This window comes from Molothrus aeneus, chromosome 5 (assembly GCF_037042795.1).
Source record: "Molothrus aeneus isolate 106 chromosome 5, BPBGC_Maene_1.0, whole genome shotgun sequence".
In the NCBI taxonomy this organism is placed as follows: Eukaryota; Metazoa; Chordata; class Aves; order Passeriformes; family Icteridae; genus Molothrus; species Molothrus aeneus.
In genome coordinates this window covers 11,269,517-11,286,097 of record NC_089650.1, presented here as the reverse complement: position 1 = coordinate 11,286,097, position 16,581 = coordinate 11,269,517, and the positions used below count along the sequence as shown (strand labels likewise).

Genomic DNA, 16,581 nt, shown 5'->3' with positions numbered 1-16,581 from the left:
GCTACCCTTTGGTCACATTACCTTCTTTCTCACCTGTGCCTGGGTAGCAGGAACACTGGTCACTGTCAAAAGAGATAACTGAGCTCTGCTATGTCTGCCTTAGGTCACTAAGAGCAATGTTACTCTAAAGGTAGACTTCAGGAAGAAAACATGGGGAATTGAACTGTACAACTCTGTACACACTGTTGTAACCACAACTGTCTTCCTGCAAGCAAGCAGGAGCCAGTATATCCCACGTTACTCATGGCAAATGATTAAGCTTGTATCTTGTCAGTAAACTCGGCAAAACTGAAAAAATGGATGTTCTTGTGTCTAGAGGCGGGACCGCAAACCGAAGGTTGAATATGAGATTAAAAAAGTATGTAATGATGCAGCACTGGGTAACAGCATGGGATTAAGGTGTTTCAGCTTGAGCCATCTTTACTCTCAAGCTGAGTAGAATCTTATGTCCACTGGTGGTGGTGGTACAGGTAGAAAACCTGGTTGCCTCACTAAGTAACTCTGAGCACAAATAGGTGTTGTGCACCCACTTATGCACAGTATTCCTGTAACTGAAACTAAGTACTGGAATAGTCTCAAGCACTTGTAAAGTCCTTTGGAATTTCTGGTGTCAGATTACCTTAAATGCAAGATGGTTGGTTCCTAAAGAGAAGATGCTTCCTCTTATTTTTATATGGGATGGATAGATAGATGGATGGCTCAAGTGGTTGAGACAGCTGCTGCAGTGAGTAAAGAGGAGGGTCTCCAGTCATCTGCAGAAACTTGCAAACTGCTTCAGAATCTCCCCCGTAGTGTGCAGGTTTCAATATACTGACAAAACTAAACTAACTGCTGGAATGTGAGGTCATTGAAGGGTTATTGCTGAACTAAGTAAACAAAGCATTTTTTAAAGTATTCAAACTTGGATTTACAGAGACCATAGGTAAACATCAGCTGCCTTTATTTTTGCCTAATAGCTATTGAGAAATCCTAATAATCCTAAAAGTATATTGAATGAGTAGAAAACAGTGTACTATCAACATTAACTAGTTTCCATAACCAGTTTTTTTAAAAGAGATGTCTTTGACTTCAAGTGCATACAAAGAACAATTAAAATCATGTTAAGCTTTTCAGATAACAATTTCTTTTGCCCTTGCTTATGTGAAAGAGAGGCAATGTGGTGCTGTAGCTGGATCTGTTTGAGAAAATCTATAAATGCTTTTGTGCAGGGATGTAGGCAAGGCAGATAAAAGACCTGTGCCACTGCTGCTGCCCTCTGAGCTGAATCTGTTAGACCTCTGAGGTCTTTAAAAAGACTGTCTTGAGATATTAAACTATGCTTCTTTAACTTAATATATTGTAAAGTGGAGTACCTAAGAAGCTGAGCCTAAGACAGCAGGGTGAGCTGATATGCAACCTGTTTAACTGTTGTTCTGTTTAAATGTTTGTGCAACCTGTGGACCAGCAAGCTTGGTTAGAGCTGAATTTGTGGCCTGGTATGGGAAAGCAAAACAGTTTGGCTTGTGCTGTCATCCAGCATGTCATTCAATTCACACCCACTGTGAATGCTGCTCTGAGTAGAAATGTGATTTTAATGGTGTATCTAAATGGCAATCACTACCTACAGCTTAGGTATCACCATTCCACCTCATTTAGTACTCCATAACTGACAAATCTGAAGAGGAATTAAAGTCCTGTCCCATAGGATGAAGTTTCACTTGTAAATGAGATGGTTGAAGTGGTGTGTTAGTGTTGCATGTAAGTAGACCTTCAGTCTCTAAAAAATCCAGCTTTGACGGGAGTCCCTGGTAAATTTGCATTCTGACTAGCCAAATTCCAAAGTGGCTGTTGGTTTATTTGCAATGGCTTAACTGGTCCTAGGAAAAAAATTTTCAAGATGTTTCACCTCTACTTCCAGTTAGTCAGTTCTCTGGATGCAAGTCAAGATACATTTTGCTGAATGTATGAGTAGTGTTGAAGTTAGGTTTCAGAAACATTTCTTATGACAAATGAAATTCTGAATTTACCAGTGCTGTTCAACTGTAGTGGTTCAAGCAGCATTCAGGTTAATGTTAGGTGATCTGAGCCAGACTGATAGGTCAGAGTCTGCTGCTAGCTTTTAATGACTACCAGAAACAGCATCTGGTTGTAGGCTAGAAAGAAAACATCTTAAGAATGTTAAGTACCTGCTCTTCTTCAAAGCATCATTTCATTAAAAAGCATAAAAACTGAAGTACTTTAATTTTCTGATACTTTTCTCTATGTAATCTTATATTGCACTTAAGTATTGTAGTTTTGAACTCCTAGGTACCAGCAAACCAGCAAATCAATATGAGGTAGCTTCTTCTGGCTGGTGTATTTTAATATCTATATGAACTAGAAAATAATTTCTATGGAATGGAAAGTCTCAGTGTTTCAGTCCTAGCCTAAAGCCCTGATATCATAAATGTAATCCTGCATTTTTGTACTTCTTGTAGTAAAGAGTGCTACCAACAGAATGCATAGAGTATGAGCTAGGGAAGGAGATAAAAGCTCTGACAAATTGTACAAGCATACAGGAATTTTATCATATTTGGAAGTAAAAGTGACCAGTCTTTTCTGCTTTCATGCCCTTGGGGCTTTTTAAACTTTTTTTGTTGTGTTTAATGTACAAGTCTCACTCACATAGCTAATGGACTATCTTAAGAGCTTTAGGCCCTGCCAGACTTGACCTAAAGGTGAAGAGCTTCTGTTACCCATTTTCAAACGCACAGAACCAGTTTGGTCATGTCCCTGTGTCTTAGTAGAAATGGTAGTGGAGGAGGAAGAGGGTAACAAAAGCATTAATCAGTTTAACCCAGAATGGGTTTACTATGACAGGGAGTGTTGTAAAATTAAGACTTTTTGTAAGTGAGGACTAAAAGTGATGGACAGAAAGATCCAGGTTGCCAGTAACTAAATCTATAACTCACTGAGATTAAGTTAATTCAACTTTTGTCCTACACTTACATCCTTAAAAGCTGTAGTTACTGTTCATTATTGGAAACTACAGCAATATAAACTTGTATTTTTAACTGGTAGTTCAAGACAGTGTTTGTGCAGTGGAATTTCTAATTAAGATAGAGCTTTACAAAGATGCACTCTTTTAACTATAGAATGAAGCAAAACTTCTCACAGCTCATCAAGCAGTTGTCATGTGGGCCACATAGATAGGTAGAAACTGAGTCCTGCAGAGTTAATAATGTGCTGTAAGCTTCTTGCCTGTGCATGGCATTGGAATTGCTGCAAAGGCCAGAGATTAGTTTCAGAAAACCATTGAAAGGAAATGCAAGAGTGTTTTAGGCGTGTCCTAAAAGTGAACAAAAAGCACTTCATCAGTTTATGGTGGATTGAGTGTGACAGTTGTCATCATAACACAAATACCCTTCTGCCCTATATTTTCCAATGACTATGCAAATAATAACATTGCTGTACAGTATATTGAAGTTGTAACCTCCTGTTTGAAACACAGCTGTTTGTCCTGTAGGGAAAAAAGACTTTCACATGTTCCTGCATATCTCAACATTTGGGCCAGTTAAAATAATGCAACTAAATGTCTTCAGATTTGCCTCCCTCTAGCTGCACAGACCAACATAAGAACAGTAAAACTTTAGAGAAACCACAAAAAAAATTATGGATTTAAAATACTTCTAATGAGCCTACCTCCTCTCCATGCTGCTTTCAAAAGACATGTTAGACCATCTAGACAGTCTAATATTATTGTCACCTTATAAATAACAGGGCTTCTGCTGCTTAAGGAGCTTACTATAGTGATTTTTCTGTTACCTTAGACTGACTTGTTCCCTGACAAAACATTTCTCTCTTTTTAAGTGGAGTGAGAACCAGTTGGGATGAACTCTTAAGGAACCAGCTGAAATAATCAAGGAGTAATAAAGCCCTGCAAAAGTCCATGTTAGGCTCTTGTGTGGGAGCAGGGGTGTATTTATGCCAAACTGGGATGTAATACTTTCTGCAGGAGATGGTGCATTGAGATTATTGGGCTTTTTAGTAGAAACACTTTGGTCTCATCCTGACTTACTTGTTGCAATATATCTCTTGGGTGCAATTTCTTCAGAATGTCTGAAAATGCCCTCCTAATAAAAGATCTGCACTTATTGTTGTAGGCTCTATTGGGAGAAGTAAACCTTGAGTGATGTAGCTTTGATTTTTAAGGTTGTTCAGGCCTTCAACTGAAATGCAAGTTTCCTTAGGTGGTAGTGCCTAATTTTGCACTAGATGCAGGCAACTTAATTTTTAACATTTGGATATAAGAAACTGAATTGAATTAATCTAATGAAAGGTGTTCCTGCCCATGGCAGGGGGGTTGAACTAGGTAATCTTCAAGCTGTCTTCCAGCCCAAAGCATTCTATGAAATCTATGGCTTAACTAGTTGTAGCAACAGGAAGCTGATTTTTTTTTCTAATAAAGTGAAAGCATGATTCAGGAAATACCAATAAGAGCACAGAATTCCTTGGCCCACAGTGTGTGACACCTCTAGGTTACTCTGGAAGTATATTGGATAAGGAGCTTGTCTTGCTTCCAGTATTAGATTTAATGTAACTTCTCCTTATTAGGTGCCTAAACCTGTACATCAGCCAGCTGCAGAATTTTGCTCTACTTCAACTCTTCCAAAAGATCCAGTATTGAGAAGGGAAAAGCTTCAGGATCTGATGACTCAGATACAAGGGACTTACAACTTCATGCAAGTATGTTTTTCTCTGCTGTTGTAGCACAAAGCTCCTGTTCCTACTGGGTTAGGGAGAACACTGCTGACAATGTGTGTTGGCACTGAATGAATGAATTTAGCCCTAATTAGCTAAAAGCAGCTTGTCAAGTGAAAATGTTTCATTCGTTTCTAGAGTTTAATTTTTTTTTCTTCCCAATGGTGATCTTCTTTTTGAAAGGAGTCCATTCTGGATTTTGATAAAGCTTCACCAAGTGCCATTGGTTCATCCCAACCTCCTTCAGTTACTCCAGCAAGTAGTCCTGTAGGTAGGTGGTACTATAAGTGTAAATGGTATGTACAATTTTGCAAGCACTGACAGGGTTTGCTTGGGCTGTAGGCCTGGTGAAGATAGCTTGTTTAAATATAAAGAACAGATCATGCTGAAAGACTGGGTGGATCTTGGGCTGTAGAACTCAATTACCCAGTTTATTAATTTTCTTTCTTAATCTCGTAAGTGGATATCTTTTCTGTGGTAAAAATATTTTGTCATTGAATACCTGTCCTCTTTTACCAAAAACCTGAAGTCTTCAATTGGGTGTAGTTTGCTGATGCTTGGTTTAAATATTTGAATTCCACATGGTAAGAATAGTTTGCATCTTCACATACCAAATGTTTTTAAAAACTAGAACTGCACACCAAAACTACATGTAGTGTTTGAATTTGAAAGTAAATGTTGCTTAATGCATTCTATTTTTACAGCTTCAAAAGAGCAGAAACTGCCAAGTCAGAGTGATTTTCTTCAACAGCCCCTTCAAGTAAGTTGAAGTGAGGACTGCCCTGAAGAGGCAGGTAGAGGTTATTTACCAACATGGACTTATACTTGAGTTGTTTTTCTTGCCAGTAGTTTTGTGTTTCATACCATGTAGTAGCTTGTGAGTCTAAGCTCACTCAAATGTTGACAAAGCTGGCTGCTCTTTTGGTTGAAAAGGGGCAATAAATGCTTGAAGTTTCTTGAAGTATGTTGAAGACGCACTGAAATAGTTTGCGTATTTTCCCTTTAGATTCAGGTCATAGCCAGTAGTCATGTGCAGAAGAACAGCTAGTTTCTTTCCTAGATGGGATCTTGAAGATGAAAACACACACCAAAGACTCTATCTCAAGCTTTGGTAGTTGTGGTTAAATGAGCCTTAAATTCAGTCACTGTGCTTGCATGTCTTCTGACTTTTGCTTTTAAATGTGTTTCCTTACCATGAGCAAGAATTCCTAAAAGACAGACTGACTGGTCAAGACACTTCAGTCCTTGAATTATTCTGAGGTTTACTTGGACATGCTGAGGGTGTGAGCTTTAGTGAAACCAAACATTTACCAAAACCTTATGTCTGTTTTCTCTCCTTGCAAGGCTGCTGCTTCATCAATGGTGCTGCATGGTTCGAACACTTCCCTAGCATCTGCTGATCATGCTCTTTCTGGCTCTGAAGCTGAAGACTTGGTGACACCACAGGTACCATACCCTGGGGCTCACTGGCATTCAGATCTGTGTGACAGCCAGCCCTAACAGAAAGCTCAGCTGGGCCCCTCCTGAATAACTGGGCTGGAACAACATACAAGTGACAGCAGTGGTACAGCCTACAGTCTGGAATACTTAAAGATGGGTGGCAAATTCTTGCTAATACTGCATGAGTGCAAAGTGAACAGTCTGCTTATTGACACAGGAAGGGTGTGGGATGAAAAGTGCTCACTAAAAAGTGTGGTGCACATTCTTGTGGGAATATGGGAGCAGCATAAATATTTGCTTTGGTTACAGGGTAGAATATTCCATCTAATGATGACAAAGAGGTTGCATAAATTGAGATGGATATTGTCATGAAATTGCAGAGTCTGTGTGTAACCTGAAGACTGAGATATTCTCTCAAACACTAACTGAAGAAATACCAGGAATCTCACTTCCTGATATTCTGCTAAGACCTAAAACTTTGCTTGCTTAATTCTATTTATGTGCAGATAAACATTCAAATAGTGTTTAGAGCTGAAAAGTTTCACTTTATGCAGATCAGTGTCTTAAAGATCTCTTGTGAGTTGTGTTGCTGTGTTTAAGAACACAGCTGGCTCTTTCCTGTTGGATTCTATAATTCAGAGTGTGTAGATTATAATGGGAAATGTTCTTTTTACATTTGTTTTGCTGATGTACATGTTATCAGCATACTGTGTATGTAGTGCTTTATTTCTTAATATCCTATATACTGATAGGGCTATTACTCTCACAACCTCTTGAATCAGCAGTTTTGTCCCAATTCTTGACACTTTCTATCACTTCTACAGTGCCATGAGACTCCTTGTGCTGACAAAAATTCAATAATTCTGCTGTTCAATTTGATTCCAGAAGGCCTGTGCTGTGCTATAAAGTGGAACATCCGATTTTCTTGTAGAATACGAACTTATTGTTTGAAATAAGGGTTGCTTGTGCCCAGCCTATCTCTAGTCCCTTCAGCTTGAAGACTAGAGTCTGTCTTTCTTTTGTAGGAAAAGCAGTAGCTAAGTTTTGGTCCCAGCAGAGCCAGGGAATACACTCCATGGTGGCAGTGCTCCTCCTGGTGTGCAGGTACACCCCAGTGCTGTCTGAGGCCCTGTGATGTGTACATGGTGAGCACAGGACTGGTAGCCTTTAGCCGTAGGCTCCATATTTAAGCATTAAGCAACTCCTATATGTAGCATTACAGGTGTGAGCTAACTCTAGGACACACAGGCTTTGCAAAGCTTTGTTCAACAGAGCTTACCATTTTTTTTTCCATTTAATTCAGTGAGACAGGTGTGTGTTGCAGACTTTGCTGTAAGGACTTGAAGCAATCTACTGTTCTTAAAATGATCTGACTTTGCAGGGCTAGTTGTGCAACCAGTTGTGTAAGAAGAGTAATCTAAATCTGAATCTCTAAAGCTAATTACTTGAAGCTTTGGTTTAGATGACTGTTTAATACTTTGGCTTTGGAATTAATGTTTGTCCTGGTCTTTCAAAATCCATTTGTTTCAACTTAGGCACTGGTGTTTCATAGCTTTACCAGAACTCTGTAGTACTACTCATAATAGCAGGTGCATTATGGCTTCTTCTAGGCATCAACATCACTTTCTCAAGAGAATGAGAAATATACTTCCCAGCCTCTGTATCAGACAAGTTCACGTATTTCTGAGCCACTGATACCTAAAAAGATTGAAATTGCCCAGGTGAGCTATCACAAGCAATGTAAATATTTAAGTTGCTGAAATAGTAAGGCTCTAGACATGTCCCTTTTTGACTCCTGTTTTGTGTAAATATTGGTGTTCTAAATCAACACTTCATTTTGCCATCTGCTCAGCTGAGGCCTGATGCTGGTTAATACTTTGTCTGGACAACTCAGCATTGTTTCTAATCTGAAACATAATTAAGTTGGAAAGGGAAAAAAATCAGAACCCCTAAATTTTCTAAGTTCCTCCAGAAAGGAGAAGTAATTTCTAATATCAGCCAAAGAATCTTCTTTTACTAAATGGAACAGAAGCATTCTGTGTGTCCTTAGTGGAGAGAAAAATACCTAATGTCTCTTTATTGTGATATTATTCCAAAGAATGGTATGTATAGTAGCTCATAGGCACATTTCACTTAATCAGCAGAGACTGCAATAGAAGTACTGTTTGCTGAGGATGCACAGCAAGATTTGAAATTGTAAGCAAAAGCTATTTTGTAGCTCTACTATGTCCAAATGTCATCCTGTAGAAACTGCTGACTTCTGTCAGTCTAGGCTTTAGAACAAATTAACTGCTTCTGTTACTGCCTGATAATTATCAAGTGACCTTTCATTACATTTGTTCTTCCCCCAGGCAACTATTCCCCTCCCAAGTGAGCCACAGTCGCCATTGCCTACTTCAAGCACCCCCATGCCATCAGTGCCACCAGCACAAAGCTTTCAGTCTCCTCCAGCAAGCAGCAGCTCTGTCACAATAACAGCAGCTCCCTTTCAGGCTATGCAGACTGTAAGTATGCAACACACAGAAAGCACTGACAACCATGTGAGTAACTTGGGACTAACTCTGAGGAGCTGGTTCCTCTTAGAATAGTACAGAAATTGATAGGTCATTTTGTTTTAACAGTAAAATCTAGATTAGTCCTCTGATTCTCTTTGGAACTTAAAAGAGATCATCTAAGAACAAAGATCCTGGTTTTGCTCTGTATAGTGCCAAAAAACTAATACTAGACTATCTTAGTAGCCTTAAGGAGCTAAGGGAGAAGTCAGGCCTGAAATCAACAGATTGGTAGCAGTGCCCTAAAGTAAGGTGAGCTGCACTTACACTGTTCTTGGGATAAGATTTCAAATACAACAGACTTTGTTGGAGAAAAGGAATCCTGAATATAGATATTAGGCCAAAATGCTTTCAGAAGCCTGAGTTTGTCTTGTTACACTGTTTGCTTCAGTGGGGTAAAATTCAGTCCAGTGGAATCCTGGAAAATGTGTTTTTGGAAAACTGGTGTTGCTCATTATCCTATGTTGTTAACAAGTAGTCAGTTTTATGTATCTAGGAAATATACCACACAATCTGAGATGTTCACTGCAAATATAATCTGTAATGATATATGGCCTGAAAAAATAATATCAAACATTGCTACTTCCTAGTAATCTGCAGTGCAGACTTGGAGAGGTTCAGAGGAAGGGTTTTCCTTAAGTACAGGGAAGGTAACATTATTTACTCCTCTGTTACATTCTTCAGAAGATGATAAAAACATTGATTTAATGTTTTTTCTCCAAAGCAAGCTTTAGAGTCTCCAAAGGCAGTCTCCATTGTAACAGAAGTACCAGTTAGTTCACAACAGTAACAGTTCACAGCTTGCTGGCCTCTGTCTTGCAGTACTGAGACTGATGTGGTAGGAACTGGTGGAGGAAGGCATCTAATGGCCTTTCAAATCACAGGAGTTAACAACTAAAACTTCTGTGACATCCTGGTGTGGTCTGTAGTAAAATCCATTGACTTTTTTCTGCTTGGTTTTCTGTATTTGTAGAAGAGGCTCAAGTCAAACCTACCTGAGAGGCACAGAATTGTGATACACATTACAAATAAAACAACTTGTGGTAGGGAGGTGGTTTTTTTCCTAAGCTGCATGTGTTTAAATTATGCTAAGGGTTTGGGTGGGGATTTTTCTGAAAGTGGAGAAGTGGCAGCATGCTGTGATTAAGGAATCCAGAGTCTTTTGGGGACCCAGTCTATAAGATAAGCATCTGTCATGGTACAAATATGGAGTCCTGGTCTCAGTCATTCTGGTTATGTCTGAACTTGCTGTCTGTGTTCAGAGTGCTTTGATCATAACAATATCACTGAAAATTCACTTGAACTATTACCCTGTTTTCAGAGATGTTAAATGTCTGAGATTGCTCTTGGGATTTTTGGGGAAACCTGGCAAACATCTGTCCCTCAGTCACAAGGACGTTCATTCCTCTTGTAGTGATAGAAATCTCAAACTTTGCAGTGCAGGGTTTTCTTCCTCCCTACATTGCTTAGATTCTCATTGCTGCCAGGAAAGCACAGCCATTGGACTGGAGTAGATAAGCCAGGATGATTCCCTGCCAAATAGCACTATCACAGTGACAGTAATGGAAGGATCTGATTACAGGTCCTCAAACATCCCATTGCTGCTGTTGTGCTTACAGAAGCTTAAAGGCAGGCTTGACCTGTAGCCCTAGTCCTTGATTTGAATTCCACCTGTAACCCTCACTGCAGGAAAAAGCAGGCCACTTGCTACTAATTCTTCAGAGTGTGGGTGTTGATGGCCTGACTGCCCTGCCTTCTCAAATTCATTTTAGGACAAGGATAGCTTTTTTATTTACCAGATGAAGGGATCAAAAATTAAAAATAAAACAAATCAGTTAGTTTTACTTTACAGTGGTTCAAAATTTATGCTCAACACTTCAGTATCATGAGGCATTTCTACTGCCTCTTAGAGGCAACACTGGGTTTCTTGACCCTGGAAAAAGTATTATTTTTCTTTTTTTTTTAATCATAAGGGCATCTGCAAATGGCAAGAACTGTCAAGCTGTGAAGCTGTTTCTTGCATCATGTAGCTGTGGCTTTTGCCCAAGTCTGTCTTCAGAGAGTTCATAGTCTTGTTAGATACACCTGTAGACTCAGTACCAGTACTGCTGACAGCTCTTTATGTGAAATTTAGATCCTCTTAATCAAAAGAGATGTTGCCTATTTGATGTTGATACTAGTTGTCACTTTTCACAGCATTATTTCTGGTAATTGTGTTATTGGCTATAAAGTAGCATAGTCACTGGAGTGACTGAAGTCTGGGTTATTAGATTTAACTAGCAGTAGTAGTAGCAGTAGTAGTAGTATCTGCTCATCATTGTGCTGCCCAGACTATAACATTTGAATGACAAGCTTTACTTAGGTTAAGTGTTTACTCTTGGAGAATGTTAAACGAGTAGGAAGGATGGAGCTCCATTTACTGAAGAGGTAAATATGTCTAATATGGTGTTTGAGTGGATATCAGTGTTTATATCAGGTTCCAAGACATGCAGAAAGATCCAAATTCTTCCCAAATGTGAATATCTCATCTCAGAATAGGCTGCCCCAGCTTCAGCTTGAGCTCTAGGACAGATAGTCAGTGGATTTCCCATAGAAGGACAATAGCTTGTTGTATGGTAATTGTTCTGCTGACAGAGTACAGTAGCCATGGTCAATCAAGCTGTTCCTTGGGTAGTAGTTCCATAAGCAGGAGTGAGTTACTGAGAGGGAAAAGGATGGGTTGATGTATGATTTTTGTTATTTTTAAGAAACAGCTGGTGTTCTGGAAATAAGCTAAAAAACATATGGATTCAAACCACAGCATGGCAGGGTGGTGGCATTAGGCAGGGATGTTAGCTGGTAGTGTTAAGCACTTGTTATCAAATATGTTGTAGGTGTTTAAAGTGAATGCACCACTGCCTCCACGTAAAGACCAGGAAATTAAAGAGGATTCTTCATATTCAGCAGGATATAACCAGAGCTTCTCCACAGCAAGTACACAGACTCCTCCTCAATGCCAGCTGCAATCTTCTCATGTTGCAGAACAAACCTCTCTTTCACAAGAATCTCTGTCTTCAGGTAAGAACTGCACTTGCATCTGTATTTCAAGTAGTCTTTCAATATGTTCAGTTTATAATAGTATTTAAATTCACTATCATGTGCTGTGAATACTTCTAACCAGTGAAATTCTTAACAGGTGCTCCATAAATGTCTAATATTAGGCATACATCAACTCTAATGTAGTTGATGGTATGTAAACTTAATTTAAAAACTGCTAGCAGGATGAAAGGCTGGTTCAAACTTGTTTCTATATGAGATGAACAGACTGTTGTCACTTACATGCCTGAATTTCTCAGTAGGTGAGAAATTCAAATATGTGGTGATACTTGCCAGTCAAACAATGATTTGCTTGGAATAGTAGCAAATGATGAAATACTTTTATTTGGAACCATTAATTTTGTCTCTGGTAATAGTGCTGTCAGTGCTGGGAGCTGCTGAATGCTAAGCAGGAAAGCTGGGATAAGTTTTCAGTCTGACCTGAGAAATACTGAGCTAGTAAGGGGTCTTCAACACAAACCTGACTTACTTGATGTTCAGGTGTTGCAAGAGGTGGGTTTGTATAGCTAATGCTAAATTTGACATGAAACTGGCCCCTAAATATCTTGAGGTTTTAGGGTGAAAGCAAGTGGCAACTAGTGATCTGTATTTATAAGGCAATATAATGAAATGGCTCAAGGTCATTTACAACCCCTGTTGTTCTGCCAGGGTGATTGTCACAGGTCTTAGACTAGAAACAGACTGAGAGTGTGTGAAGTCAATGAGACATGAAGAACAGTGTAAGTGTAGCAATAGGAAAGCATGTTTAGCTTCAGTGTTCCTTTTCATCACTGAGACTATGGGTGATAAGCCTTCTGGATTTTTTTTTTGTGGAAAATCATAATTTTTTAATAGCCTTGTGCAATGGCTCTGCACACACTGCACACACTTCACACAGAGGTTTATACTGTTGTTCTGGATCAATTTTAAGCTTTTTGGGTTGAAATAAAGCAGGCTCTTGTGGAAATACAGTTATGGTTGCAAGGTTTGTGTTTAAAGCTAACCACTCACCCTTGTGAGTGAAAAACATTCTTGAATACATTTTGCTTGGAGTTGAAGGGCCTAGTATATGGTAGGAATGTCTATTGAAGAGACTGAATGCAAATATCTGCTTTCCACAGTTATCTTATTACTATCTAGGTGTAATGGAGCTTATCTTGCTGTTTCAAGGGATGTTAATCCTGAGGTGACCTAGTTTATCAGTGAAAATTCTTAATCAAATGTTACTTGATTTTAAGCTAGATTTGGCTATTTTCATGCTTCTGGCAAGCTGGTTCTCACCTGTGCAACTGACTCCTGTTGAATGCATTAGGGGCTTGCACTCAGAGCAAGCTTTTAACAAGCACTACACTTCACAAAACAAAGGGAAGGATCCAATCACTTAAATGAAGTAATGAAGGGACAGAAGAACAGACTATTCAGAGCAGCTTAATTGGTCTCTGAATCTCCTAATACTGCCCTTGCTTCTGTGTGTGGTAACTCACTGCAGTTATAAAAAGCTTTGACTTATCTGTGCCTTTTGTTTTAAGCAGTGAACTATCAACCTGATGGAGCTGTTCCCGTCAGCAATGGTAGCCTTGCCTTTTATCCAGCACAGGCTAATGTTATTCCCAGACCCCCTCAGCCTTACCTCAACAGTCGTGGGTCTGTCAGAGGGTCTGCTAGAGGTGGAAGGTCACTGGCTAATTCCTATCGCCCCCCTGGTGGGTACAAAGGTAGGTCTGTATTTACTATCATCCTACAGAAGATCTAATGTCTTGCCAGTAGAATGTGATTTAACACAACACAGTATTAAATTCATGTTCTGTATGTGAAGTGTCTCAAAACAAGACTTTAAGGGCAATGTGCAGAGAATGGGGCCCTCTGTTGTAGAATTTAAGGAAGTTCATTCTACCTTTTATTTGTGGTCCCTCTACTTGAGATGTCAGGCCAAATGGCAGAGCAATTTCACAGCTTGCCTGAATATGGAGATAGAAACTTTCACTAATAGGTTATTAGATTACTCATATGGACTTTTCTGTTAGCAATTTCATTTGTTCTTTCTGAACTTTTTACCAACTTAATTCTTTCTCTTGGTATCTTGCTGACAAACTGGGCAAACCAGTTTCCTCTTCACATACTACTTTCTGTGTTTGTGCAAAATAAAGTAATTTTTGCTTAGCGCTGCTCACTTTAATATTACCAGCAGAAACCAGGATGGGGGAGAGGGTCCCAGTAGCAAAGAGCCCTTCTAGACAAATAAGAAACTGAAGAGTTCTATGAGGAAGCTTATTTGGTCTTGGCAGAGCAGTTATTCTTCTAATTCTGAAGTACTTTAGAGAGTTTCAGCAGACTTTAGGCAGTTACTAAATTAAGGTTGTTGGTAGCTACCAGCTGCAGGCTGTGGCCTTTGCCGCTTTGAAGTGAAGGGCACTTAGTGATAGGTGCTTCAGCTGTTGGGCTGAGCCTGCTCAGTACCTTGTAGGAACATGTACAAATGATGAGTTTTATAGTTCTGACTCAACAGCAGTCCTGGGTTTGGTGGTGTCTGGTATGAAATTATTTGCAGTTCTGCTTTGGTAGTTAAATAATAGCTTAAGTGGCAAAATATTATAGTAGCCCCTAAATGTATACCAGTAATAGCTCAGTGTGTGTAACAGAAAAGAAAGTGTTTCTTAATCCCACTGCTGGATTTAGCAAGCTTTTCAGCTGTTCTGACATCCCATTAGTATCACAGGCAATGGATAGGGCCTGATGTTAATACTTTTAAATACGGAGTTTTGATACAGCCATAGTGTCTAAGTTATGAGTAGCTAATGAAATGCATTTGTTATAGGAGTAGCAAGGTTCCTATTCAATTCCAAATTTAAGAATGGCTCTGTTACTGCATAACTTAATGTACATAATTGCAAAAAAACATCTGTAGTTAAATTCTGGACTTGTACTGTAAATCAAACAGTAAATGATACTGAATAATCAACTTTATTTGAACAGGTTTTGATGCTTACAGAGGTTCACCTTCATTAACCAATGGCAACTATGGCCAGCTACAGTTTCCTGGTAGAGATTATGCTGGAATGCCATATTCTCAGAGGGTAGGTATTGACTTTATTTCCAGTAGCCTTCCACTGTATAGGAGCCAAATCTTCTAACATGGTAGTTGTTAATTATCTTAACAGGTGAATTTACAAGCTATAGAGGTTAGTTTTGTTTCACAGACAAACCCTTTTGTGGAATGGTAGACAGCAGCTGACATAAGTCACTTCAGACAGGTAACATCTCTTCAAACAGGTTGATTTTAGTCTGAAATGCATCTTTGAAATGCAAACAGATGGTAAATAACATATTGTATGGGCTCAGTTCATTATTTTAAACGAGTTGGTTCACTAAAATGCCTCTGTAATGTAAAATAATCAACTCCTAAATGGACTGGCTGAGAATGTGGCTAGGCCAAAACCCCAAAAATAATAAAAAAAACTTAAGGAGGCAAAGGTTCCTGGTGTGAGATGAGTCTGTCAATGTCTTCTGTGCAGGTTCATGGACTTAGAACAGACTTGAGATTCAAGGGTATTGCTCAGTAATCTCAACTGTTCAGAAGCCAATTTGCTTCAACTGGCATCAAAATAGATCTTTAATTTCATACAAGCTATTATAATAAGTGAATTTTCCATAAGTAAAGCTGTTTATCTGCATCTTGTTTCTGAACTGTCATTGTATTTTAGAGATGGAATTCCTTGTGAAAAAAGTGTATTACCTCAATTGAGTTCAGATTTGCTTATAGCCATCTTCTAACACGTCTCTTTCAGGATGTCAATTACCAGCAGTGCTATAAACGAGGTGGGATAAGTAGTGGTCCTCGAGCAAATTCAAGAGGTAAGGCCAACACCAGGGCCCCCAATGGGTCCAGTGTGTGCTTAGGCATTGCAGCTGGGGTGTTACTGGGAACAGTGTGAAAAGCAGAACAGTATCCCTTACCTAACAGATCAAGCTTGGTGAAAGCTAACCGAGCTTAGCTGGAGGCTTCAGTGCTGTTCTTCCACAGCATTGCACAGCAGAGGATTTAATTTCACTATTTTTAGTCTGGAGTCTTCATGTCAAAATTGTGACACAATGGTACCTTATTGAACTTCACAAATAACTTGGCTAGGAAAAAACAGCAGTTCCCTGTGTTCAGGGAAGGAGCACTGGGTGTCTCCCCCTAAGTGTGTATTCCTCCCAGATTCTGGGTAGGCTATCAGATCACAGAGACTTTGTAAAATATTTTTTTCTATGAAAATGTATTTGGTAATACAGGTGTACTTTGTATTTCCATAGTGGAGTACAAAGCCTAAAGAAATAAATAAGGCTAGTTGTGTCCAAGGATGAATAGCATGTGTTTTGAAGAGCTGGAAACAAGATTAATTGTTTCTGCTGTATGTGCTGGAAAAATATGGACTTCCAGTGCTACAGGTGAGAAGTGAGATGAAGAGTAGCTGTAGATCTCTATTTTAGAGACTAAAGAGAAATTATAGTGTATTGTCGAAGCTGTTTTAGGATAACGCAGGTCATATCCTAGCTTGAGGGACAGAATAAATTTCAGAAGAGAACTAAATAGGAGATGATGGTGGATTAACAGCTGATGAAAGTACTCATTAGCATTAGGATCTCACAGCAACTCCACTTATTCTAACATCTGTCTTAAGGTGTTGTTTTCCAGTGGAAATAACAATGGTTTGCAGCTTGACTGTGACTGCTTCAGATGTCTCAGATCTAATAAGGTTTTCATTCTACACTCTTTTAACCTGGATATTTGGAAAGATTAACAGCTTTATTTTGG

At 39.1% G+C, this 16,581-nt stretch overlaps 1 protein-coding gene across 6 annotated transcripts in view; it reads left to right on the top strand.

Moving 5' to 3' along the window:
• The window catches only part of CAPRIN2 (caprin family member 2), a 32,630-nt gene that overhangs the window by 14,597 nt on the left and 1,452 nt on the right, over positions 1–16,581 (top strand). For 4 of the 6 annotated variants that reach the window (XM_066549840.1, XM_066549838.1, XM_066549842.1 and 1 more), the window contains 10 exons: positions 4,573–4,704; positions 4,903–4,990; positions 5,424–5,479; positions 6,064–6,165; positions 7,770–7,880; positions 8,511–8,663; positions 11,585–11,768; positions 13,316–13,501; positions 14,760–14,860; positions 15,572–15,638. In XM_066549840.1, coding sequence (XP_066405937.1) covers positions 4,573–4,704; positions 4,903–4,990; positions 5,424–5,479; positions 6,064–6,165; positions 7,770–7,880; positions 8,511–8,663; positions 11,585–11,768; positions 13,316–13,501; positions 14,760–14,860; positions 15,572–15,638 — 1,180 coding nt within the window. The remainder of the gene's footprint in view (positions 1–4,572; positions 4,705–4,902; positions 4,991–5,423; positions 5,480–6,063; positions 6,166–7,769; positions 7,881–8,510; positions 8,664–11,584; positions 11,769–13,315; positions 13,502–14,759; positions 14,861–15,571; positions 15,639–16,581) is intronic. The other 2 variants (XM_066549839.1, XM_066549841.1) reach the window with 2 other exon arrangements.